At 36.4% G+C, this 24,783-nt stretch overlaps 1 protein-coding gene across 1 annotated transcript in view; it reads right to left on the reverse strand.

The window, feature by feature from the left end:
• Window positions 1–6,730: 6,730 nt before the first annotated feature.
• Window positions 6,731–24,783, reverse strand: part of ARHGAP29 (Rho GTPase activating protein 29) — a 48,194-nt gene continuing 30,141 nt past the window's right edge. Inside the window, exons 7-24 of the mRNA XM_015829268.1 lie at window positions 24,475–24,612; window positions 24,175–24,239; window positions 23,632–23,742; window positions 23,442–23,522; window positions 22,719–22,904; window positions 22,402–22,539; window positions 20,320–20,510; window positions 18,425–18,588; window positions 17,382–17,510; window positions 17,179–17,280; window positions 15,660–15,823; window positions 14,893–15,081; window positions 14,664–14,801; window positions 13,064–13,296; window positions 11,310–11,613; window positions 11,115–11,208; window positions 9,901–10,011; window positions 6,731–8,406 (exon numbers count right to left, since the gene is read on the reverse strand). Coding sequence (XP_015684754.1) covers window positions 7,517–8,406; window positions 9,901–10,011; window positions 11,115–11,208; window positions 11,310–11,613; window positions 13,064–13,296; window positions 14,664–14,801; window positions 14,893–15,081; window positions 15,660–15,823; window positions 17,179–17,280; window positions 17,382–17,510; window positions 18,425–18,588; window positions 20,320–20,510; window positions 22,402–22,539; window positions 22,719–22,904; window positions 23,442–23,522; window positions 23,632–23,742; window positions 24,175–24,239; window positions 24,475–24,612 — 3,428 coding nt within the window. The 3' untranslated portion in view covers window positions 6,731–7,516. The remainder of the gene's footprint in view (window positions 8,407–9,900; window positions 10,012–11,114; window positions 11,209–11,309; window positions 11,614–13,063; window positions 13,297–14,663; window positions 14,802–14,892; window positions 15,082–15,659; window positions 15,824–17,178; window positions 17,281–17,381; window positions 17,511–18,424; window positions 18,589–20,319; window positions 20,511–22,401; window positions 22,540–22,718; window positions 22,905–23,441; window positions 23,523–23,631; window positions 23,743–24,174; window positions 24,240–24,474; window positions 24,613–24,783) is intronic.

Below are 24,783 nucleotides of genomic sequence, written 5' to 3' on the forward strand. Positions count from 1 at the left end.
TGGTATGGAGGGTGGGAGCACCAGATTGCAGAATAATCAACTGGTTAATAGGTTAATCTACTTTTATGTTATAGTTTTCATTATGCGCTAAGAAGACCACTTACAGATCAGCCAAAAAGGGGAGAGAAGTACAAAATATTGCATATATTTTGCAATAATATTTTACAGGTACAGTTATACATTTGGAGATATTTGCTATAATTGAAATAGAAATACACTTATCTCACCTTGTGAGAATGACTATGGCCAAGTAGCCATATCTGTTCCATCTATTGTCAAGGTGCAAGATGCTGATGGGGCACATCAAGTGCTTTGCTTTCTTGATCCCTTTAGGGTCTTTAAAGATAAACTGGACTGTTTAACATTTGAAACTGTAGCTCTTCAAATATTATCAGCCTGCAACTTCCTGTCCACTGAGATTGATGAAAGTTGGAGTCCAACAAAATTCAGAAGGCAAAAGATTCTCCCTCCCTAAAATTTAGGGTATATTCAATCAGGGGGCTATCCTGTGCAAAGAAGAATATATATAACCATCTTATGACGTACCCTGAATGTGTCTCAGGAGACCAGTTGGTGTAATGCAGGCATGCAGGCAACAATACACTGATTTTCTTGGTAACCTCTAAGGATCCCAACATGCATATATTAACATGGTATGTTTGGAGCAAAACTTGGCACGTATCACATACTGACAAAAATATGCCAAAATGGATTGGTAGTGTCCTTGCTGATACTTGGAAATGCTGCATTTGCCATAGGTATGGCTGATTACCCAATTTACATTCTATCTGTACTATTAGGAAGTATTATGTGAAAATCTTGACTGACCAAAGCCATGATGGGCAGCAAAAAGTCACAGACTACGGTGACAACCATTATGTTGTTATGGATGATTGTGACTTCTGTGTAAGTGGAATAAATATTGAAGTTCATGAAGGAATGGCTTAGGTTGACTTGGAAAAGGGAGAGGGGGGACACAGCAAGGGAGAGGGAAAGGAGAGGAAAGGAGAGGAAAGGAAAGGAAAGGAAAGGAAAGGAAAGGAAAGGAAAGGAAAGGGTGATATAACAAAGAGAAAGGGAAACAACAGATGTGAAAGAAGACAGCCTTATGGAATTTATGATTGCAAAAGTTGAATTATGAGTGAAAAGGCTAAAATATGTATGGTCATATGTATGAAAGTAAGATCCCTTAAGTTGGTGGCATTTGAATGTCATACTCCAATGAATAGCAATAAAGGAAAAAACAGAATTGAAGTTTGCGAGTATATGAATGCAGGTATGTACTAAAACTCATTCGTTGCTACGAATATTTTTTTTTACGTTTTTAATCATAGCATTGCCATACAATGAAACCATCATAATAATTGTGTAACTGATGTCCATCTATAGGGTTGCTATATTTTTAGATTTTTTTCCTTGAAATTTCCGAAGACAAATTGTAGATTGGACCATGGAAGAACGTATCCTCTTTCTGAACATCTTCATAAGAACTGCATATCCAACAAAGAATAAATGCCACTTTGGAAATGTAGATCTAAACAAATTAGAACATAATCCTTGCATGATCCCCCACATGACCATTCAAAAGTAAATTCCACTGAGTGATATGGTATTTACTTCTAGTAAGTGTGCATACAATTGCAGTTTTATAAGGTGCAATTTTATATACATTTACCTAGGGGTAATGCCTCTTGTATTCTATGCGGTTCTAAATTACTATACATAGATTGTTAGTTAACTCAGACATAAAGATTATTTTAGAAAGCTTCTTTTATGATAGGCTGTACCAGCATCTGACTTGTGGATTACATTAAGTATAATCTTCTCTAATTAAATTATAAATCCCATTTGAAGACATGGGAACTGACTTGTTGCTATTCTTAACTACTATTGACTGTGTTTGTGACCTACTTTTGCTTTGGGTAGGATTTCTATGATCAGCAGACCATGGATCCTTTTAATTATCAAAACAAAAACAAATGCACTCCATTTAAATTCCAGATATTGGCTAATTATACAATGATAGACATCTTGGAATTTTTAGGATGCTAATTATATTTTTGAAAGGGTATAAAACATTAATTGTATTTATATGTGCAGACTTCCAAAATATTTACTGTAGCTATCACAATCCAACATGAGCTACATCTAAATAGGAGCAGTTTGCAATATTAGTTTTTAGACCCTGAGCATGAACCTCAACCTCTATTCAAATACAATATACAGTACAGGGACTCCAGTACATATTTTTTTTCCATCACAGGGTGGATAGATAGGCTGTATTCAGATATTATCATGATTCTTATGATTCTCCAGTTTATGAATCAGAAATGTTATTCTGTTTTTCTATTATGTCTGTGTCCATGTTTTCTCTTTCCTGCTTTCATGTTTGCTTTATAAGAACACTTGAGATTTATGAAAATAATAGTTTGCACCATATTGTAGCCTGCATATTGTGGTGAGAAAAAGAACTTTCCAGATGAGGCCAAACTCTGATCAAGCTGGGATTGGCAATTCTCATTAGGTTTGTTCAATCTAGTTTGCCACCTCAGTAGCAAAGTTTGTTGCAATCAAATGAATAACAAAACATTGAGATGAGGGAAAGGGGGGGGAGGAGAAGGAAGGAACACATGAGCAAAATGCTTCCTGCTGATGCTCCAAACCAGTCAGCAATGGGAGCTGTTTCCTCTTATTGTATATGTCAGCCTCTTAGCTTTCATCTTGAAATGATTATGTGGACTGTGATCTGGCTAAAATAGTGGCTAAGGGAGTGAAGGGTCTTATCAGATTCATTCCTGCATGCCATCTCTGTCTCTTAGTCAGTATCCTACACATAGCAGGAATAACCTGGACTTTAAAAGCTGCACTGTTTGCACCAATTCATCCATTCCCAACCTGATGTATTCCAGGTGCTAAAAGCACATTCAATAAGGGGAAAGGGCACACATTGAGAAAGTGTATAAGTGTGTACGCTGCACATAAAAATATTGTTACAATATGTTCTGGGATTATGGTTAGGTTTTAATAGCAGTTCTCTAGGTGGTTAAAAAAGGCAATGTCTCCCTCACAAAAAAGATAATTCTTGAGGACTTAGCTTTTTCCTGCCGAAGAAAGTTTTATATCTGATTGGACAGCTGAAGCAACACCAGCAGCATACGTGACATTTATGAACTGGAATGTAAGAGTCATTTTGTTTTCATGACCTAAGGGCACTATTTGTTGATAGATAGCTATCCTTAAGATGTAGCTAACCAGCCAAATATGCCTGAGGATATGTATATATTAAGCATATGAACTTACTCTTCATTTAGGAGAATAGTATACATTTTTAAATGATTGGCCACCATGATTAGCCCACTTAAAAAAGTTTTTCAATAGATAAGGTGTATTGGCCCAGGCCATCCGTGTTTCTAAGTCTGATGTGAGAAACTTTGCAAGATTTAAGTAAAGAAAAGGTATTTTAAGGCCTATTGGAGGTAAACGAATATTGGAATTGTTCTTTGTATTATTCACTTGATACTTTATATAAAAGTGTATTCTAAATATTTCATAAGCTAGATAGAAAACTGTTTTAAAGGACTGGCAAGAAACACTTTAGTAAAATCAGAGATAAGATGATGAAGACAATTGTCTTATTGTAGAGTTATTTGGAATTACATTCCCAAAATCAAGAATTCTGTTCAATATACAGAACTACACCTCTATAGAATAGTCAGTTACCTCCAGACTATTAAATACAGTTGTTACCAATAGTGTCTCATACCTTGCATTTTAATTTTCTAGTTACATTTGTCTATGCAAGCATCATTTTACTTGGCTGCCAAAATAAATCTTATGAATTGGTTTTGAAAAGGCTGTACCTTGCTTTTACGATGATTATGTAATGCAAAATACAATGACCTTGTTTTTATATAAATCACTGCAATTTAAGTAGAGATATCTTCTGTTTCACTGCAGAATTACAGGCTTACAATATCTTAATGTTTGTACCCAAACATACTCAATCTGATACTTGCCACATTACAAAACCAGCAACATTCCCACACTAAGTTTTTTTTTTTTTTTAAAGAGCAAAGGTTGCATCATTTAAGAATAACTCAAAAATATCTTTGGCTTACCTCGTTTGTAATGGTATCTGCCACAAAAACATTGCACGGCTATGAGAATTGAAAGAGTTTCTGAAAAGAAGTCCAATATGACCGCAGAGGAATGCCTTATCTCAGGAACAGTGAACACTTACCAAAGCTCAGTTGTAAGGAGATTTTTTTTTTTAATCCTTCAATTTAATGTGGAGCAGCTTTGTTTTCAGAATGTAAGCCCCATCGCATGAAGGGAAAATTCTGCGTTTAATAGTCCTGGCAAGAAGTTTATCAACTGATCTGAATGTCTGAAATGGTCAGAGTTCTGATTTCTTAAGTCCTATAAATCACAGCAAAATCAAGCAGACATTACGAATAATTGGGACAGCAAGTTAAGGAGGTTTTACTAAATACATGGAAGTACTTGAGGCTGCAATTTAAACATACTGAATACATTTCAGTAATGTATAAATATTTGGATGCACTTACAGAATACAGATTAATAGAGTTGGAAGGGACCTTAGAGATTTTCTAGTCCAACCACCTGCTCAAAGAGGAGACCTTATACCAGGGGTCCCCAACCCCAGGTGCGTGGACTAGTACCAGGCCGCAGCATGCCGGCAACTGGTCCGCACAAGCAAAGCCCCATCCGCGGGATGCAGCCAGCACACAAAACTACGGACCCTCCAGCCCACAGAAAAACCTCTCTCCACGGAACCAGTCCTCTATACCATTTCAGACAAGTGGCTGTCCAGTCTATTCTTAATAGCCTCCAATGATGAAGCACCCACAATTTCTGAAGGCAAGCCATTCCACTGATTGATTGTCTCACTGTTAGGAAATTTCTCCTTAGTTCTAAGTTGCTTCTTTCCTTGCTTAGTTTTCATTGTTTCTTGTCTTGCCTTCTGGTGCTTTGGAAAATAAGGTTGATTCCCTTTGTGGCAGTCCCTCAAATATTGGAACACTGCTTTCATGTCACCCCCTAGACCTTCTTTTCTCTAGAATAGTCATACCCAATTCCTACAATCATTCTTCATGTTTTAGTCTCTAGGCCCTAATCATCGTTGCTGCTCTTCTCTGAACTCTTTCCAAAGTTTCAACATCTTTTTAATATGATGACCAAAGCTAGATGCATTAGTCCACATATGGTCTTACTAAGGTTTTATAAAGCTTGATCTTGACTCAATCCCCCTCTTTATGCAACCAAGGATTACATTAGCTTTTTTGGCTGCTGCGGCACTGCTGGCTCAGTTAAATGATTGTCCACTAGGACTCCAAGATCCTTTTTACAGTTACTGCTTTTGAACCAAGTTTCATCTAATCTGTACTTGTATGTTTGTTTTTTTCTTGCCTAAGTGTAAAACCTTACTTTTCTCTACATTACATTTCATTTTGTTGGACAGGGCCCAGTATTTGAGTCTGTCAAGATCCATTTGGATCCTGAGCTATCTTTTGGGGGGTGTTGGCTATTCCTGCCAACTTATTGTCATTTGCAAATTTGATGAGTTTCCCTCATCTAAGTCAGTCTATTGCTTTGAATGTAGTTACCATACCAATCTGACTGGCTGTATTTTATTATGCCAGCAGTACTGGGCAAAGTATATAAATACAAATACTGTACGTACCCTCATTCCTGTAGTAAACAGTCTTATGACAAAATTTAAATGGCTGATCAGTTAAGATCTTGATTTTGTTTAAGTTTGCATAAACATTTTGACAAAGCCACCAGATAACTATAGCCACTAGTAGGTATGTAGGCAAAAAGATAAGAAATTATAATCCAAAGAAAATAAACGCATAAAAGAAATAAGAAAATCTAGCCAAATATAGTCTTCAAGTCACTATACCTCTCCATACCTTTCTGTCATTGCAACACACATCCATTGCCTTTTGTTCTTTAAGCTTCTCACTTCTACCTTTAGGATCTCATCAACATCATCCAGTTACAGTTTTCTTGGTTTACTCTTTCATCTTCCTTCATATATTCATTTTACAGTTTGATCTTCATTCCTTCCTTCTATATAACCAAACGTCAATGTACTTATTTTGTAATGGTCACTCAGTTTTACGTTCATTCTTAAACCCCTGCCTTGTTTTACTACATCCAAATTCTTAAGGATCTCGTTCCCATGGCATTCAACTTAGTGTGTTTCTCCTGACATAACTTTCACTTCCCTGTAACAAACTGGGCAGAAGCACTCTCTGATCTATAGTGATTGCTTCTTTTTATAAACATTCATTTCTTGCAGCAGACCCCATACTATCTACTGCCTTTCTACCATCACTTGCAGGTTTTAAAATTTCCACATTTACCCATCTTTGGTCAAACATTTTAGAAGATACACAGACAGTTGCTCTAGGTTTTTTTAGCCATTTATATATGACCATTGATATATAACTATTGACCATTGATTCCATTTCCCCTTCCAGATACAACTCTATTGGTGCTTGATACATTAATGTTCAGATTCATATTCCTTGCTGCATTAGATGTATATTTAATATTTGCATTATTTAGGTTGCCACGCAAAAATGCAGCATTATCTACATGAAAAAGTATTATATATTTATGTCTGCATCTAAAACACATCAAATGTTAGCACACATCTTCCTTAGACATTGATCTATTAATGCATAAACAACCAAGAGGATATTGCATAACTTTGTCGAAATACTTTATTTCAGTCACTGGCCAGCATTACATATGGTAACATAAAACATAGGAATAAAAGATAAATGAAACAAAATGGAGTAAAAGAACACAACCAGCATAGGTGAAACTTTGTCAATTCATTGTGACCACTGAGACTCTTAATCTACTTCAGAAAAGAACATCATACAAGAAACAGATAAACCGGAAAGTGACACTTATTATTCCGGCTCGCTGAATACTTTCTCAGCCAAGTTGACTATTAGTGTCAAATTATGCTTTCATATCCAGTACTACTGTCTGTGACTTGTTACAGTGAACTGGAGAGCATTTATTTGTCCAGAGTAGAGAAAAAACTAAATACAGACACTTACAGCAATGCTTCAAGCTTTGGTTTATTCTTAAATTAAGTATCTATATTTCATACTCTGCAGTCTTAATAAACCATTTATACTTGGATATGGACTCTTTTCACTGTTGCACTCTAACATAAGTAGGCTTCCATGAGAGAAAAAAAAATACAATTGAACAAATGAAGTAGATTATAAGGTTTTTTTGAGTGCACTTCATATTAGCTGCTTTTACATTTGGAATGCATTTAAATACTCTTGAGAAAAATGAAATAATAATAATAATAATAAAAAATTAACTTCAATATTCTTCACAGCTTTTTTCATTGCATGTTTTAAAATGTCTGTACAGATATTTATAAAAATAATTTCAATATGGCACAAAGGTGAAATCCTCAAGAAAAAAAAAAACACAGTTCCAGAAGTTTTTGAGTGCCCTATACAAAATGAGCTTCCCTGTGTTCCAGTTCTTGCATCCGCTTTGGCCTTAATCTCTGATAAGCGGGCTTCAAGTCTGCAGGGGACAGGGTTTCAGAACTAGGTTTTTGTTGCTTTCCATGTTGGCTAGAGGAATCCAAAGAGCCATGATCAAGGCCAGGATTCACACCCAGTTCTGGCACCTCCTCTTGGATTATTGCTGTACAGGGTTTGGATGCAGAACTCTCATCGTTTGGTTTGGCCTTATTGTTGGATGGTGGTCTATAAAATGTTCCTGCTGGTGGTTGCAAGCTTCTTGGCATTCTCAAAGTAGCAATGGGACTAGAGGCTGTGGAATGAGTTTCTCCTGCAGTCTTTGCAGCCCTGATTGGTCCTGTATATGGCTTACCAGGAAGGATGGCATTCACTGCATTGTTAACAAGGTTGCTAGATGCATTTAAGGCACATATATTTACAGTCTCTTGTGTTAGGTTTTCCTGGCATATATTGGTCATAATCTTTGCTGTCTTTGATGTTATATCATATTGCTTATATTGCTTGTCCCAAGTCTTCTTCTGAGTTTGAGGGTCATAACAAGAGAGTCTACAGCCAGCATTAAGAGAGGGAAGTGATTGTGTCTCAGAAATCTCTTCAATAACAGGACTTTTCCCAAACTTGTCTGGGCTGAGGCTTGCATTTTGGGAGTTTCGTTCGTTTAAGATACAAGAAGGAAGCATTGATCCTAAAGGTAAACTCACAGGACGAAGAAATGGCTTTGCCTTTTGAGGGCGCAACTGAACTTTGGTTATTTGACGATTAGGTTTTATTAACGGATTGCTTTTAACACCATTCTCAGTTTCAAGGTCATGCTTCCCATGGTCTTGATCTGAAACTGGAGTTGCTTTATTGTCTAGGAAGGAAAGAAATGTTTCGAGTGTCATCAAAAAGTACTAATATTGAATATTAACTAGAAAAGATATACATTTCAGAGAATCACATTTCTTATTGATGTCTCTTCTTACACTTTGTTGTTTTATAACAAATATGCCTGAAAGACAGATCAGCCAACTCCAGAATCCCATTCTATTCCTTGTATTTATTAAGATTCATCTTCCTCAACATAATTTAAGGAGGAACTCTCCCACAACTGTTTTGCAAGAAGCTATCCACAATGGAATTTCACCCCCCCCGGTTTGTTTTTGTTAGTAGAATGAACACAAACATTTTATATTTGTTTTTTAACTTAAGCTTCTCCAACTTTGCATTCTCCAGATGGAATCACTTGTTGGGAATTTCAAGTGGTTGAATTCCTAACATATCTGGACAGACAGCTCATTAGTTGAAAGCCAGGCTAAATAATTGCAGAATTAACATGGTGAAACAATTCAAATGAAAGATTGTTACAACTAGGCCCTACATAAAGATGTCTTCATTGTTCAGATTTATTGCTACATTGGATAGGAATGGCCTACAATAACCTGCTATATAGGAGAACTACAATATTTAAATACTTTTGCCTATTTCATCATTATGAAAAATTGAATATGATAATTAAACTGGCAAAAAAAATATCAGATTGTCTTTTAGGAAAGACAAGTAAGAGATAGCGTTTACAGACTTAGGGAACTCTCAGAGTCTACCAGATACCATGTTTAAACACTATCTAGCAGCCTGTAATAAGCCTGCATATATTGTGCTCTCTGCATAGCTGATCCCTTTTCTGCTTGAGGAACAAGACCAGTGAATAGTGCTGCCTTACAGATTTAATCTGGGGCAGATACAGAAAGTGATTAGTGGATTTGCCTGGCTTTCTCTTCTTTTCACCAAGTATCAGGTGCCAATAGGAGAACCAATAGCTTTCCTTAAAATGTTGTAGGGAAGGATAGAATTGGATGGTGGCACTTTGAATGATGGATTTATACACCTGTTAAGTTGCCCAGCTAACAGAAGACAAGTGCTAGGGGGGGGGGGGAAGAGACATGGGCAAAAAAAGAGGAAGTTTTCACAATGCTTTTATTTGATGTAACCTTTCCTCCACACTTATGACCGTCAAGTGAGCTTTGAAGGAAGACTTAAATCCATGTTTAAAAATAGTCCAGATAAAAAGTATGAAGAGAAGCATAAGGTGAAATGAAAAAAATAGAATAAATCATCAACTACTGTAATGCTGCAAGCAAATCTTAGCACTGCCATTGAGCACCCAAGGAGTACACTACTGATTTTATAACCACTAATTCCTGGAAATTGTATGTATGTATGTATGTATGTATGTATGTATGTATGTATGTATGTATGTATGTATGTATCCCACCTTTTGACATTTTTTCATCAATACCCGGCACAATTGCTTTGGCTTTTAAACTTAGAATAACTCTATAAAAGTTCCACAGTTAATAAAACTAACCTGATTCTTTTATAGGTACAAGGTCATTTTCCAAAACCGAGACAGGAGGAGATTCTGAGAGAGAATTTTGCTTGCCAAGACTGAGTTTTGTTTCAAGATCACAGGTAGATTCTAAGAAGGAAAACAACAATGCAATCATTTACTGTATATCTGCACACAAAAATCTAATATAATGTGGAAGTCAACCATGGAGACAGTTAGAATCTGGATGGTAGAAAACAGGTTCAAGCTGAACCACCGCAAGACTGAACTACAGATGTACACTGGGGTACCCCGTGTTGCCTCTAGGAGGAGTTGCACTGCCTTGAAGAAAGAGGTCCACAAATTGGGTTCCTCCTAGACTTGCAGTTATAGCTGGATCAGTAGGTAGACTATGACCAGGGGCGCCTTTGCCTAGCTTTGGCTGGTGTGCCAGTGATGGCCTTACTTCAGGTGAAATGACCTGATTACAGTGAGTCATACCCTCATCACCACTCATCTAGACTAACCCTAACCTTAACTACATGGGGCTACCCTCTGGAATGGCCTTCCATATTACAAGTGGTTCCAACATAATTCATCTTCCAGAAGGGCTGAAGACGGAGCTTTTCCAGATGGTCTTTTGGTATTGATCCCAAGTAACCAATGTAGTCTAGTGGTTAAGGACTAGACTAGAAACCAGGAGATTGTGGGTTCTAATCCCACCTTAAGTATCAAAAGTCACCTGGGTGCCTTTGAGCCAATCTCTCTCTCTCAGCCCAACTAACCTCATAGGGTTGTTGTTGTGGAGAAAATAGAAGGGGAAAGAGTGTTAGGTATGTTTACCATCCTGAGTTATTAAAAACAATAATAAAGAGGGAATAAAAGTAAATTTAAAAATAAATATTGTTTTGAAGGGTCATATGCAGCATTTTTATTGTTGTGTTGTCTTTGTTAGCCACTGAGAATCTATTTATGATTGCAGCGGGATATAAATTTGATAAATAAATAAGATTAGTTCAAGCCTAAAATATTTTAATACTATTCTTTCAATTTCACAGGGGGCATCTATATTTATCCCCACTAATTAAGAAACAGTTCTGGCTCACTGGTGTATCCATCAGTAAAATGAAGACCCAGGTTGTTGGGGGCAATATGTTGACTCTGTAAACCGCTTAGAGAGGGCTATAAAGAATTATGAAGCAGTATATAAGTTTAAGTACTATTGCTATCTATTGTAACATACAAACACTTACCTTTCACTAAAGAATCAGACTGGGAGGGAGAACTTTTGCTACCATCTGGTTCTTCAAGAGATATGCTTCTTTTAGAATTGTTCCTCTGGACATTCTATCAACAATAACAAGGTTTTAAATAAGAGTAGACTTTTTTCCCTAAATGAAATAATACAAATAGAATATTATAGATATTGTTCCTCAACAGAAACTCACTTGCTTTATAGCCACAAAGAATCCTCCTTTCCTTTGTTGAGATGCTTCTTTATCTTCTACTGATAAAATACTTTTAGAACAAAAAGAATTTTCATCAGATTCAGACACAGGCAATGAATGTTCATCGAAGATCTTCTCGTAGTGAGTGATGAGAAGTTCTACCATCCGGGCTTGATATGGATAATCCACAAGTGAAGATAATGAAAGTGTGGCATCTGTCTGACGTGGTCTGATCAAAGTTGGACCAAATATAATGCCAAGATTGCTGGCAGACATTTTATTTTCATGAGACTGTTCACTAACTCTGTATAAAAGAACAGAAAATGCACAAAAGTTTTGAGTGTACCAACAAATATTTGTACAGATAAATATACTTTTAATTGCCAACTAACATTAATCAAAACTTAATGTCTAGATCAGCAGCTCCCAACGTTTTCTATACCCCGCACCCCCAAAACACTTCTGATATATAACTGCACCCCTTACGAAAGTTCAAAATAAGGGCAACGAATTATGTATATACACTATAATTTTGAAAACCCAAGTTTTTGCACCCCCCTGGAATATTGTCTCACACTCCCAGGGGGTGCAAGCACCCCTGGTTGGGAACCCTTGGTCTAGATAGAGGGACCATCTATCTCCAATTGTTTCTGGCTTCCCAATATGTTCCAGGAGAGAAGTGTGCCTTCTCTGCCACCACCATTCCCTGTCTTTTGGTACACCAACCCCCCATCCATCCCCCCAAAAAACAGCCTTCTGTCCTGGAGTTCTGAAAAGACCTCAACACCTAGCTTTGGTCTCAGGTCTGGGATTAATCTGTTGTTGTGACTGTCTGTTTTTATGATGATTGTTTTCGTCCAAGCTTTGTTGGTTATGGTTTTTTTTTAATGTTTTTATTGTTTTGAGCCACCCTGAGCCTTACAGGTTACCAGTGGGTAGTTATAACAATTTTAAACAATAAACAAAAATATCTGTATTAAACTTTATAATTGAAGCTAATATAGTAAATATAACAAGTCACTAAATACATAGAGAAGAATATTATTTTCATTATTACATATATTTCTGGAAAAATATACAGAAAAATCTAGGTCAGACATGTCAAATACAAGGCCCGGGGGCCGGATGCGGCCCACGACGTGGTTTCATGTGGCACGCGAAGCCATCCTGGAAACAGTGAGGGAATGGCCCCCGCTGCCTTGGCCCTGGCCCAGGCCGGCCGGGAGCCAATGTACAATTTTATGGTGGTCATCTATGCTGAAACGCATTCAGTCTTAGCTCCACAAGGCCATCTGGAAACAGCAAGGGACCGGCCTTTGCTGCGTTAGCCTGCCCCCTGGGCGCACACTGGAGAGGTGTCACCCTTTGTGAGGAATGAAGAAATGCATCATCGCCTGGAAGTGGCCAGCAAATGGCACTGGCCTACTCCACATATCCGGCTTGATGGGCTCCGGGGGAGGGGTTTCAGCAGGCTCTTCCAGTGGACCATGCCTTGGTGCTTGCCCTGGTCCCACCCCCTTCTGCCAGAGACCCTCAGATATGTCCCACTGCTGCCCAGGCCCCCACAGGCACCCTTGACGCGAATGATGTAGAGCTGGCCACGCCCACCCAGTAGCCCACACCCACTCCAGCCACGCCCACCCTGGCCACACCTACCCGGGCCCCCCAGGACAATCACAATGCTGATGCGGCCCTCAATGAAATTGAGTTTGACACCCCTGATCTAGGTGCTGGTTGACTTGGAATGCTCTTACCTGCAGAGGTGAGCTAAAAGAAACTGCAGAGTGTTATGGTTCGCTGTAGGTAGTAATTTCAGTAGATCTTTGATTTTAAGTATGATCCTATTCAATTCAATGCAAACTGACTGCCGTTTTTTTGATTTTGGACTCATCTGCTTCGTATCAAGTTCCTCATTAATATTCTGACTTTCTTTTGCAAGTCCAATGAATTCATTATAAAGTCGAAACAAAATCAAAGGTTCAGGGAGCTGAGGGAAAGAACATCAGAAATTCATCTGAAAGTTTATGTCCTTCTTTTCATTTGTCCAATCCTTTTCTGGAAAGTTTCTGAATTTTTTTTCTGCATAATTAGCATACTGTAAGAAATCCACGTTGTACTATTGATGAATTCCACTTGTTATAACTTAGATTTTAACAACACTTCTATGGGTATTTTTAAGTTTTGTTAAGGTCATTTGTTTAAATGACCAATTTTGTTTTATTTATTTGTAAAAAGTTTCTAAAAATAAAAACCTGATAGATGAGATAGTTATTAATCTGCTTTATTACAGAACAAGAGAACAATTACAATATCTTGAATAGAGGGACTAGATATTTGTGATTGGATTCATACGTTACATTAAAGCACATGACTTAAACTGTGATTTGACAAACAATAATCTGTTTCCCAGAAGAAAACCAAGTACTATACAGGTGAACTCAGCTACCATGTGTGTCAATCTGGGTAAGAGGAAAGGGCAAGTGAGAGCCTGTAATTCAAGAGCTAAAAAGACTGTTAATTTAAGGAAGGAATACGGTGTATGAAATATGAACACCAATGAATTCCCCATTCAGACTCACAGCCTGTGTTGGTATGATACATTTGAACCTATCAGCTGTTTACTAGGGTAAACATGTGCCACAGTGCACAATCACAACTGTTCAATCAAAGCAAATACTTAATACTTCCCAGTTTGCACTAAAAAGAACCTTTGCAACTGTTACATTCAATACTGACGCCAGTATGCAATCAGACACTACTGCAAGCTGTATTATTTCAAAATGGATTTTTATAGTACTTTAGTATTATAACTCTCACATTTATAGAGTTGCTGTATTACTAAAAATGGCAATTCTTTTTTAAGAATACGCTGTCAGCATTAGCCTAGGCCCCAGTTCTATATTCTTACAGGTTAGGTTTCACTTTTTTGAGCCATTTATTTAATGCGTGATTAGAGATTTTTTTTCGTACATCACAAGTCAAGTGGATACATTACAATGTGTTTGGGTTTTGGTTATTGTTCAACAATGTGTTCCCTTTCATTTTCTTAATTTTTCCCCATTTTTTTCCAGCTAATTTCTCCTATCCACTTACACCATGTTAATTACATTTAAAATAGTTAATTTTAATTAACTTCACAAAAAGCGACAATGAAAAAACAGTAGCAAACTAATTTTAAGGACGATAATTTGATGGTTTTCTATCGTTCCAATACAAGCAAGAGAGCCAAAGGGCAAATCTCCCTGCAATCATCTCAATACTGCAATTTTTACAAAACTCTACGCAAGAAACATCCATCTTAATAAATCTCCCAATATACAAATGAGAATAAAGAAGACAATAATGTTTATTTACCTGGCGAAGAAATAATTTAAGGACATTACTTATATCATGCGCATAGAGTTCAGATAATTCTACCAAATCTTTCCCATTTTCAAATGCTTGACAAAGTTTTTCAACTCTGGATTTTGCTCCATTCACACGGTATATCCCCTTAAATATGAAACAAACATAAATATAATTGTAAAAAAAAAACTTTAATGGTTTTTAATAAAAGCATTTGAAAAGCAGTATGAATCTTTACCTTGACATTTAAGGCTCTGCTTTCAATTTCAGAGGCACACTTTTTTATGATGAAGGGGATACCATCTGGACTATTTTTAGAAACTTGAGTAAATTCTATCCCAAACAAATGAAGTTTTCCATGAAGCTTTTTATGCCCACACTGGATAGCTAAAGTCTCCAAACACTTTTTGTGACAGGAAAGGGAGCACTAAAAGAAGCAGCAAAGAAATGATATATATTAAAAAAACAAGGGCAAGGGCATATAGCATCTACTGTTCAGCTCATCATCTAACTTCATGCTTATTTAAAGCATTTAGCCTCTTTAAACCAGTTCACGATGAATTGGTACTAGTCTAAAAGCTTTTTAATAGTTAACAGCTGCTTGAGTGTTCTATGAGCAAAAAGGCAGACTATAAATAGCAAAAAATAAACGTATATGCCCTGTATATACAGTACAAAGGCAGCCATTCCAGTATGCTGGATCCAATATAGCCCTTAAAACATGAAGCATAATGAATACTTTTCCAGCAAACCTTTCTGCCAAGTCTAATAAATCACTGGAGAAGGAGAGCCATTTATATTGTCTTGGCAAATATATTGCCAAGCTTGGTAGGATAAATTGACACCATCCTCTCTGGCACTTCAACCTCCCCATAGTAGCTTCACATCCCCAGCGCACCTCAGTCACGGAAGCCAGAGGGTTATGAAATTATATGATGTGAATGCAGTAAGTTGTATCACCCACAAGACATTATAAGGAAGCCAAAACATGTTTGGATTTCCAACCTCTTCACATTCTGCTCCATGGAATACCACCAGACTATCACATTCCCTGCATCTGGATGGAGACCTCAGTTTCCGAAGTTTGTGTGTTTGCGCTGCCTTAGACAGGAGAGTGTTTCGAAAAGGTCCAGGAGAACTGGCAATTTCAGCTGCCAGGTCATTTAAACCTTAGAATAAAAAGGACTATTGTTAGTTTTTCAAGGTGCAAAGAATGTACACCAATATATTCAGTTATTTATCCTATGAAATGGTATCGTAATAATAATGCATATGAAGTAAATCTACCTATATTTTTCCCTTTGCAGACATATGTAAATTATCTGTTCAAAAAGATGATATAGCATTTAGCTTTTAGGAAAAAGCAATTGTGCAGTAATTTAAATTGCAAAACAATTATGACATACGTTTAGGCAGAGACCATATTATTAGAGGTATCAACTGTTAACCAAGTTGCAAGATGTATTTTATATATCTCATAGACTCTAGTCCATGAAAACGTATGCTGCATTATTATCTTGCTTGAAGAGATTAATACTATTATATTTCTGGAAACTGTTCAAAGACTGTATAAAGGGATCATTAAGAACCCTCGCTTTGCCTTTGTCAACTGATCTTTAACAGGCTTAATTATTCTTGCCTCCTTACAATTTTTACAATTTTTAAATTATAAACCTCTTTTAACATTTTAATTTTTTATATACTGATTTATATTTCAACGTTTTATGGTACACCACCAGAGTCTCTCTTTGAGGGAGTTTGGTGATTTAGAAAAGTGAACTAAAATTAAATAAATAAACCATGAAGTATCAGAAACTAAAATGCTCACTGCACAGAGGAAAGCAAGCATGTCAGGAAAACAGTAGCCCACAAGCTTTTCCTCTCTATGGAGTGATATACCATTTAATCATACTGTAGTATTGTAGTGAGCAGCAGAAATGACCTAGCAGAAACTATGTTGCCAGAGTTACAAAAACATGATTAAGCCTGGGAAATGAAGAAAAAAAAGAGAAATAAACTCAGCCTGACTCTTAACTCTTAAGGTACAAGATCCTAATCCTAAGCAATTCTGTGGAAGATTGTTGTCCTATCATTTTATCATGTGATGGGGGGAATTGCTCACCATTTCATATTTCTACTTTTGAAAAAGTTAAGTCATACATTTCTGTATATTCGTTGAATCATTATTTATTGGTTTTGAAATATCCACTCGCATATCGCCCAAGCCAACCCCCCCCCCCAAACAATAACCCCCTGCTTATTTAATTCCAGCTTCTATCGAACATATGTCTAGCAGATGTATTACCCTTTTAAGCAGAACGGCTAAAGCTTCATTTTTGCAGAATTCTTGTAACTTAACTGAAATGTGCTCTTTCAGCTCAATAATTGTATTTGTTGGCTCGGAAGAAATAAACACGTCCATTATCTACCCTTCCGTTTCTAACAAAGTTTAAGAATCAAAGAAAATTGGGACTGCAAAGTGTACTTTAGAGCAAATGATGAACTCAGTTTAGGATTATATTACCACAGTCAGAAGGTGAAGGTGGCTCTCTCTCATCAAGATCATCTGCAGATGACATGGTCCCAGTGGATGGTGTACGAGGAAGCCTTCTTTTAAATTCACCTACTAAACAGCCAAAAAATGGACAATTTAAGCCATGCGGTTGCATTTCTTTTGCTTCATTAAATCTCAAAAATAATACAAGCATTGAAGAGTAGCATCTGTACCGGGGCTAGCAGATGGAGAATCCACGGATCGTGATTCACTGCTTCCGCCTGCACTTTCAGAATCGCTGCACATTCCCCCACTTTGATTGCCAACTGACCAGGATCTAAAAGGCGGTGGGCCTCGCACAGCTTTAAAGGAGAAGGAGAAATAGCTTTAATGACTTCTGGTTCTTCAGATATAAAACAAATTTTATCCTGCTTCTCACAGCCCATATATAATTTTTAAAAATCAAAACCAGAGGCACCCTTCACTGTACTACAGTAACAACTATACATCCTCTCTATGTCTGTACACGCCACTGTTTTGGTTGTGCATGCTCTGCAAGTGGCATTTTTGCTGTATTCACCCAGTGGGATAGCCTGAATCATAACTATGGCAGAACAAAATAGTCCAAGTAGCATTTGAATGCAAAACCAGAGCACTAAATCAGAAATTTAGTTGTATAAATTTTGCTCACAGGAAAGTTGACATTAATTGACACCAAGTCCAACATCTACATTCAGGTAGACCCCAATTACATACCTGCTACAAACCCATAAAAGGCCTTGAAAACGTGAGCTACGAATTCTTGAGCAACTAATCATTAGAAGAATAGTGCCTCTACGTTATAGAGACACACTCATCCTCAATAAACACATTGAAATGGATTAATTACATATCTAATATTTATTATATTAAAAATATATATGTTATTAGCTTTCACATATTTCAACATTTTTCTCTATTTACCGTTTGACCTTTGTTTCATTTCTTTGGAGAGGAATTATACTGTTCAATTTCTATTTGTATTTCGCTCTGGTTTGTTGACTTATTAATATTAATTGAAAAGTTTAAAATTCTCGCTTCCCAAATTAAATTATGAGTCTTAATTAGGTTTCCTTTCCATTGATGTATTGATTTATGTAAAGATATTTTGTGGAAGGCAACAAAAACACAATATACGATAAAAAAAATAATACATTAGAATATTGGTGGTGGCCAGATCATAATGATATGTTAAATTTGTTTACTTAACTACATAAATGATCATCTGAAGTATTACCAGAGACATCTGTACTGCTCGAAGATCTTTTGTCTCCAATCTTTTGAGAGCAAAGAAAGGCTGGGCTTGTAATATCATCTAGTAACTGAATAGGATAATCTCCTGAGCACTGAGATATGCTTCCTTGGGGTGCATGAACATTGTCTGGCTGTTTACCGAAAACTCTGTGAAAGGGAACAAACTATTATTTGGAATTGCACTGTTTTCCCAATTTATCCCAATAAATCAACATTTTACACTTGTCTTCAAGATTTTAAATACTTGAGTACAGAGCCATAACCATAAATACTGAAATTTTCTTGATGACTTTCAACAACCTGGCAAGCAGATTATAAAACTAACGTAGCAACAAATTCTACTCAATTCCTCAGCATCAAGAGCTTCAAACTGATCCTAAGATGGCATCTCAGCTAAATTTATTTAAACAACTTCCAACTTGTAGTGAGGGATGCTATAAGAACTCATCGTAACGGCTGGCAGGCACTCTTTCAGCCCGGCATTCTCCAATGGGTTCTAGGCAGTGGTGGGATTCAAATATGTGAACAACCGGTTCTCTGTGTAGATGCCACTTCCGTAAGTCCATTCTGGGCCTGGGCAACAAAAAAAATTAGCTACCGGTTCTGCCGAACTGGTGCAAACTGGCTGAATCCTACCACTGGTTCTAGGTAACTTTAAACAATCCTGCTGGGCAGCTATTCACAGAGGAGTACACCCATTTACTGAGGTGTGTTAAATGCAGGCCTGCCCCAAACTTGCACTCTCCCAGGGGAGCACTCCACTATGCTCTCTGCCTTTTAATTTCCTCCCCAAAATCAAACCACTTACTATGACTTCACTTCCCCAACTCTTTTGTTAATTAATTAAAGTTTATTAAATAAATTTAAATGTAACCTAACATATCTTGATGACGTACACTAAGCTTCCCTTGGTTTGCTGATTCATATGCAAAGATCAGAATAAAGTAAACAGAAGAACAATCTTCCAAGCATTGGTGGCCTCTAGATAAAAAATGCTTATCAATAAAAATGTGAGGCAGATGGGTGGTTTCAAAATCAGATAGGCAGAGAGACAGATGAATAAAAGATTTATAATAAAAATGTGGTGTAAGCCAACAGTAAGAAGTGCCCCTGTTTATAACGTTGGTTTTTCTCCAAAACTCTATGATCCTATGTATAGTAGACATCAGACAGTTCATTCCACCCGTTTTATGTTTCTCTGCCACTCGAAGTTCAATATTCTATGACTAAAATGAGCATACTAAATCTTCCATCACTACTTTTGTTTTTAAAGTGATTATGGTTTTGAAATGTTTGGCAGATACTGGCTTTGTATTTAACGCTGACAAGAATTATGAACTGATCCCCCTCCCCCCATCTGAGAAAAAAGTAGTAATTGTCTGAGCAACTTTGGTCATGGACAAGTAGGGAATGACGACTCCTCTAACAGCAAAAAAATAAAGACAAACATGATTTAAAATAACTACAATAAAGAAACGGAACTGTAAAGAATGCTGCGTATGACCAAAAAATCCAAATATTCCAAGGCTTTTATATAAATCATTTATATAACGACCATTTCCCTACAACATTATGCAATCAATAAATAAGACTTATTCTTCAATGATAGTAATTAAATATGGGAAAGAAGTCTCAGGTATACTGCTAAACCTTGACTATTACAGCTGACCAAATGCACAATTTTGCTAAATTCAAAACATCAACTTACGTAAGAATGCTTCTCACCTGCTTTTAAGCCCCATTTCAATTTGCTTTCCCATCATTCAATAGTAATCCAACAATTCAAGCTTTTATTTCTTTATCTACATTTTACTTCTTTATCTGAACTTTTGGTTCATATTTAAGGCCAAACACGGAAGAATATATCTAATGTCTCACCCTCCAACCTGGGAACTCTGAGTTTCAAAGCAAACAGGCTCGGTCGGAACATCGTATTTTGGCAAATTCTTCACATATTCAGAGAACTTTTTTCCTGGATCATACAGCTTGGCACTCTCACAGAGGGACTGACAGTTGACCGGTAGGGAGACAACTTGGGCATGCTGCATCTGGAACAGGTTAACTGTTGCCTATGTGGAAGATAAAAGTTTTTCAAGATTTCACAGTACTTTTTAGAAACAGCAAAATACAAAGAAACTACAAAATGTTAAGATACATGTATTTTAATTAAAATAAAATCCAAACTCTAGAAATAGCTCTAAGCTTACATTCTCTTTACAATTAACCTGTTAAAAAACAAAGCAGCTTTAAAACCAAAGTTTAAACTGCAGCTGCATTTTTCACACTTTTATTTATTTTATTATTATTTTCTATTTAGAAAAATTTATATAACCGCGTACTCACTCCGCAGGGACTCTAAGTGGCTTACAAACAATAAAAACACAGTATAGAAATTAAAAAAAAACACCCGCCCACCCACTTGTTGACCTTCAAATTCTCAAGGTTGTTTTAAAGGAAAGATAAACATGAGACCCTTTGCTTTAGTATCAGTGTATACAAAAAACAACAACAAAAAAGCAAGCATTGGCACTCTCATCAAATATTATGACAGAAGCTACACTGTTACACAAAGAAGTAAATATGGCAAAGATAATCTGATATAATCTTACAGGAAATGAGGCTCTGGAACTGGGAGCTTTTTTCATTTGCAGAATGTTCTCTATAGAAGGAGCATAAAAATATAGCTCACCAACACCCATTTTGCAGCATTCAGAGCCTCCATAGATTTAGTGGGGCTCTCAACTTACCATGGAAAGCATGGTATGGCTTTTGAGCTAATGAAAGTTGTACACCTTCTCTTCAATCAGGTTTTTCAAGTCTGAGTTTAATTCAGGTATGTCCAATCTTTTGGGCTGTACTAAGTGAAAAGGAATTGTCTTGGGCCGCACATAAAATATATAAATAACAAACTTCCTTTATTGTTTATATTTTTATTACGATCTTGTGGGGCCACATTACTAACTGTCAGGGCCGTATGTGGCCCATGGGCTGCAGGTTGGACGTGCCTGGTTTAACTGAATTAGCTGTGAATTTAATTGTTTTATGAGTGTGTGCTTTTTTGTCATTTCTTATCTGGAATTCAACGAACAGAACAACCATCAGAAATCATAGCTTCCTACCACTTTCCTCTCTCATACATTTCCCATTTAAATACTAGGAGGAGATATGAAGTTTACACTTTAAAATTTTAGCTGTGGTGGAGCAGTGGGTAGAATGAAGTATTGTCAGGGCTTTTTTTGTCATAGAACGCCCAGAACGGAGTTCCGGCACCTTTTTTGGATGGAACCTTGTAAGGGTAGGCAAGGCGGATTGTATGACGTGTCTGAGTTCCGGCACCTTTTTTTTATATATATATATAAAAAAAGCACTGAGTATTGTAATGTAATGAAGTATTGTAGGCTAACTCTGCCCACTGGCAGGAGTTCAATTCTGAACGGCTCAAGGTTGACTCAGCCTTCCATCCTTCCGAGGTTGATATAATGAGAACCCAGATTGTTGGGGGCAATAGACTCCTCTGCAAACCACTTGGAGAGGGCTGTAAAACACTGTGAAGCGGTATATAAGTCTAAATGCTATTGCTATTTTAACTAAATGCCATTTTTTGTACCAGGAAACCTATTTGAGATAACACAATAATTGTCTTATACTAATGCTGGGAAAGATTGAGGGCAATAGAAGAACGGGACGACAAAGAATGAGGTGGCTGGATGGAGTCACTGAAGCAATAGGCGCCAGCTTAAATGGACTCCATAAGATGGTAGAGGACAGGAAGGCCTGGAAGAACATTGTCCATGGGTCACGATGGGTCGGACATGACTTTGCAACTAACAACAACAATGGGTTTTGTGATAATTAAAATAATAAAGAAAGTGTGAAATCATTTTCACATTGTGGCAAAGTATCTAATGTTGCCATTTTAAAATCCACTAAAGGTTTTCGGATTAAATCGTATATTCTTACAGCTTTTAATGTGAGATCACATTGGTAAATTTGTTCCCGTAGCTGTGTTAAAATGTCACTTTTGAAATTTTCTAGATCATTTCTCTTTTCTTCAACTTCAACCATGCTGGCTTTGAAATGTTCATTGGCTTCTTCAGCCTATAACAAATGAAGGATAAAGAAATAAGAACTGAGACAAAAAAAATCCAGTTAACTCTAATCCCCTTCCATAAATAACCCATAATAAAAAGGCCATGTGATTCAAATAATAGATAAAAACCAATTTCAGCCCGTTTGTCAAATATTTGTAAGAGACATATTTAAAGAAGATACTTTACTTTTTGGAGAGCTTCCTCTTCCAGTTTACGTTTCTTTTCTAGTTTGCTGATATCTTTTGTAATGCCCCCATTGAAGGTCATATACTCCTCCTCAGCACGAACAGTGGTTGATCTTGCTCTCTCATATTCATCTTGCCGTTGAAGATATAATAGTTTTGCTTTTCTGACACTGGATTCCAGTTCTTGCTGTTCATTCAAAAAAAATATCTTTTACACTAAGAAGTACACCTTGTACTAGAATACTAATATGTTAAATCAATATGATTTTGTAATTTCCAAGTACATTTCTACTTATTAAAACATAATGATTATGATAAAGGAAAATATGATCCTTATACCATGAAGGGAAAAAGAGATGTGTAAGCAATTGCTTACAGGTAATCCTCGTCTTGCAACCATATCACACGATCACATCCAATTTTACAACCTTTATTGGTCCTTAAGCATTATCACTCTAATTATTAATCAAGACATCACTTGACCACGACTAGCAACGTTTCTTGCTGGCTTCCTCACTGATTATGCTTGTTGGAAGCAGCTGGGAAGGTGATCATATGACCAACGGACACAACAGCTGTTGTAAATGCACAACCGTTGCCAAATGCCCAAATCACAATCACATGTCCATGGGGATTCTGCACGAGACTTGTCTTTTTAACACAATGTCACAATTTAAGCTCAGAAGGAAATTCAGAAATTCAAACAGTAAACAAAGATACCCACCATTTTTTTCTGTTCTCGTTGCCAGAGTTCCTTGATCTCCTTTCTTTGTTTATCCAATTCATTTTTTCTTCCAAGCAGTGGCTAAATAAGAAAATGAACTGAGTAAAGAAGTACTAGTTATGTCTTAGTAGTTCACACAACAGTGAACTATTCATATAGTAATACTTCTTACAGAAGAACTTTTATTTACCTGTAAAAATTTATTGGTTTGGAGAGCTAATGCTGTCTGCTGACAAAGTAGACTATTCTCTATATCATTTTGAAATGCATTTATGAATATTGACTGGAATGGCATGTAGTCCTATAAGCAAAAACACATAATGTAATACTAGTATTTTTTCAAACTAGTGTTAAGATTTAGATTTCCAATTATAAAAATGAAAAGTTGTTTAAACAGCTTTAATGTCAAATTAAACTGTTACCTAACACTTGTTTAAAGTAATTTTAAAATGCTTAGTTGTTTTTTTTTTAAATAAAATAGTGCTTAAATGACTGTTTAAATATCTGCACCTTTAAATATCTGTTTAAATATCTGGATATTACCATAACTGAATTATGGTATACTTTATTATAACAAATTATTCAAATTTTGAGACACAAGATAAGTTACAAACTACCAAATAATTAGGAACTTATAAAGTTAACTTGTAATTCAATTAATTTTGAATATCAAAATAGTACCATAATGATTTACATAATACATTTAATATTCTTTTTTTAACTGAATACATACCTGAGATACAATAATAGTCTTAGTGGTTTCTGCTATTTTTGCCAGGTTTTTAGCACACTCCATTTCTGTAGAAAGAAGTACGAGATATAGTTAAAAAAAAAGACTTTTCTGTAATCTTAATTAGATACTATTTTATTACAATATTCCAGACACAGGAACAAGCAATTGTTCCATTCATTTTAACAAATAGTTATTAATTTAGAAGTCAGAAATACTGGCAATGGGTAGCAAAATTCTGACAATATAAAATTTACATGCTGCCTGACTCTCAATGGTCAGGTGCCAGAAAAAAGTACTCACCCAAATTAATCTTTTTCTCTACCCATACAACAACATCCTTTGCATACTTTGACCATGCTTTAGCATAGGATAGAGCAGATTTGATTCCATTATCATTTCTTAGGAGAGCACTATCAATCTCTTCAGCATTAAGGTGCCCTGAAAATAAAGCATCAAATACAAAACAGCACATTTTAGACATTAGCTGTGAACAGTAAATCAGCTGTAATCTTTTTAATGCTAGTTGACACTAAATGGATCTGACGGAGCTTTTAGAACACATTAAAAGTTCATAGAATTGTATCTTAGCAAAAATTATGGAATCTTTGT

The sequence above is a fragment of the Protobothrops mucrosquamatus genome, unplaced genomic scaffold, assembly GCF_001527695.2.
Source record: "Protobothrops mucrosquamatus isolate PMUCROS unplaced genomic scaffold, P.Mucros_1.0 scaffold_233, whole genome shotgun sequence".
Taxonomy (NCBI): domain Eukaryota; kingdom Metazoa; phylum Chordata; class Lepidosauria; order Squamata; family Viperidae; genus Protobothrops; species Protobothrops mucrosquamatus.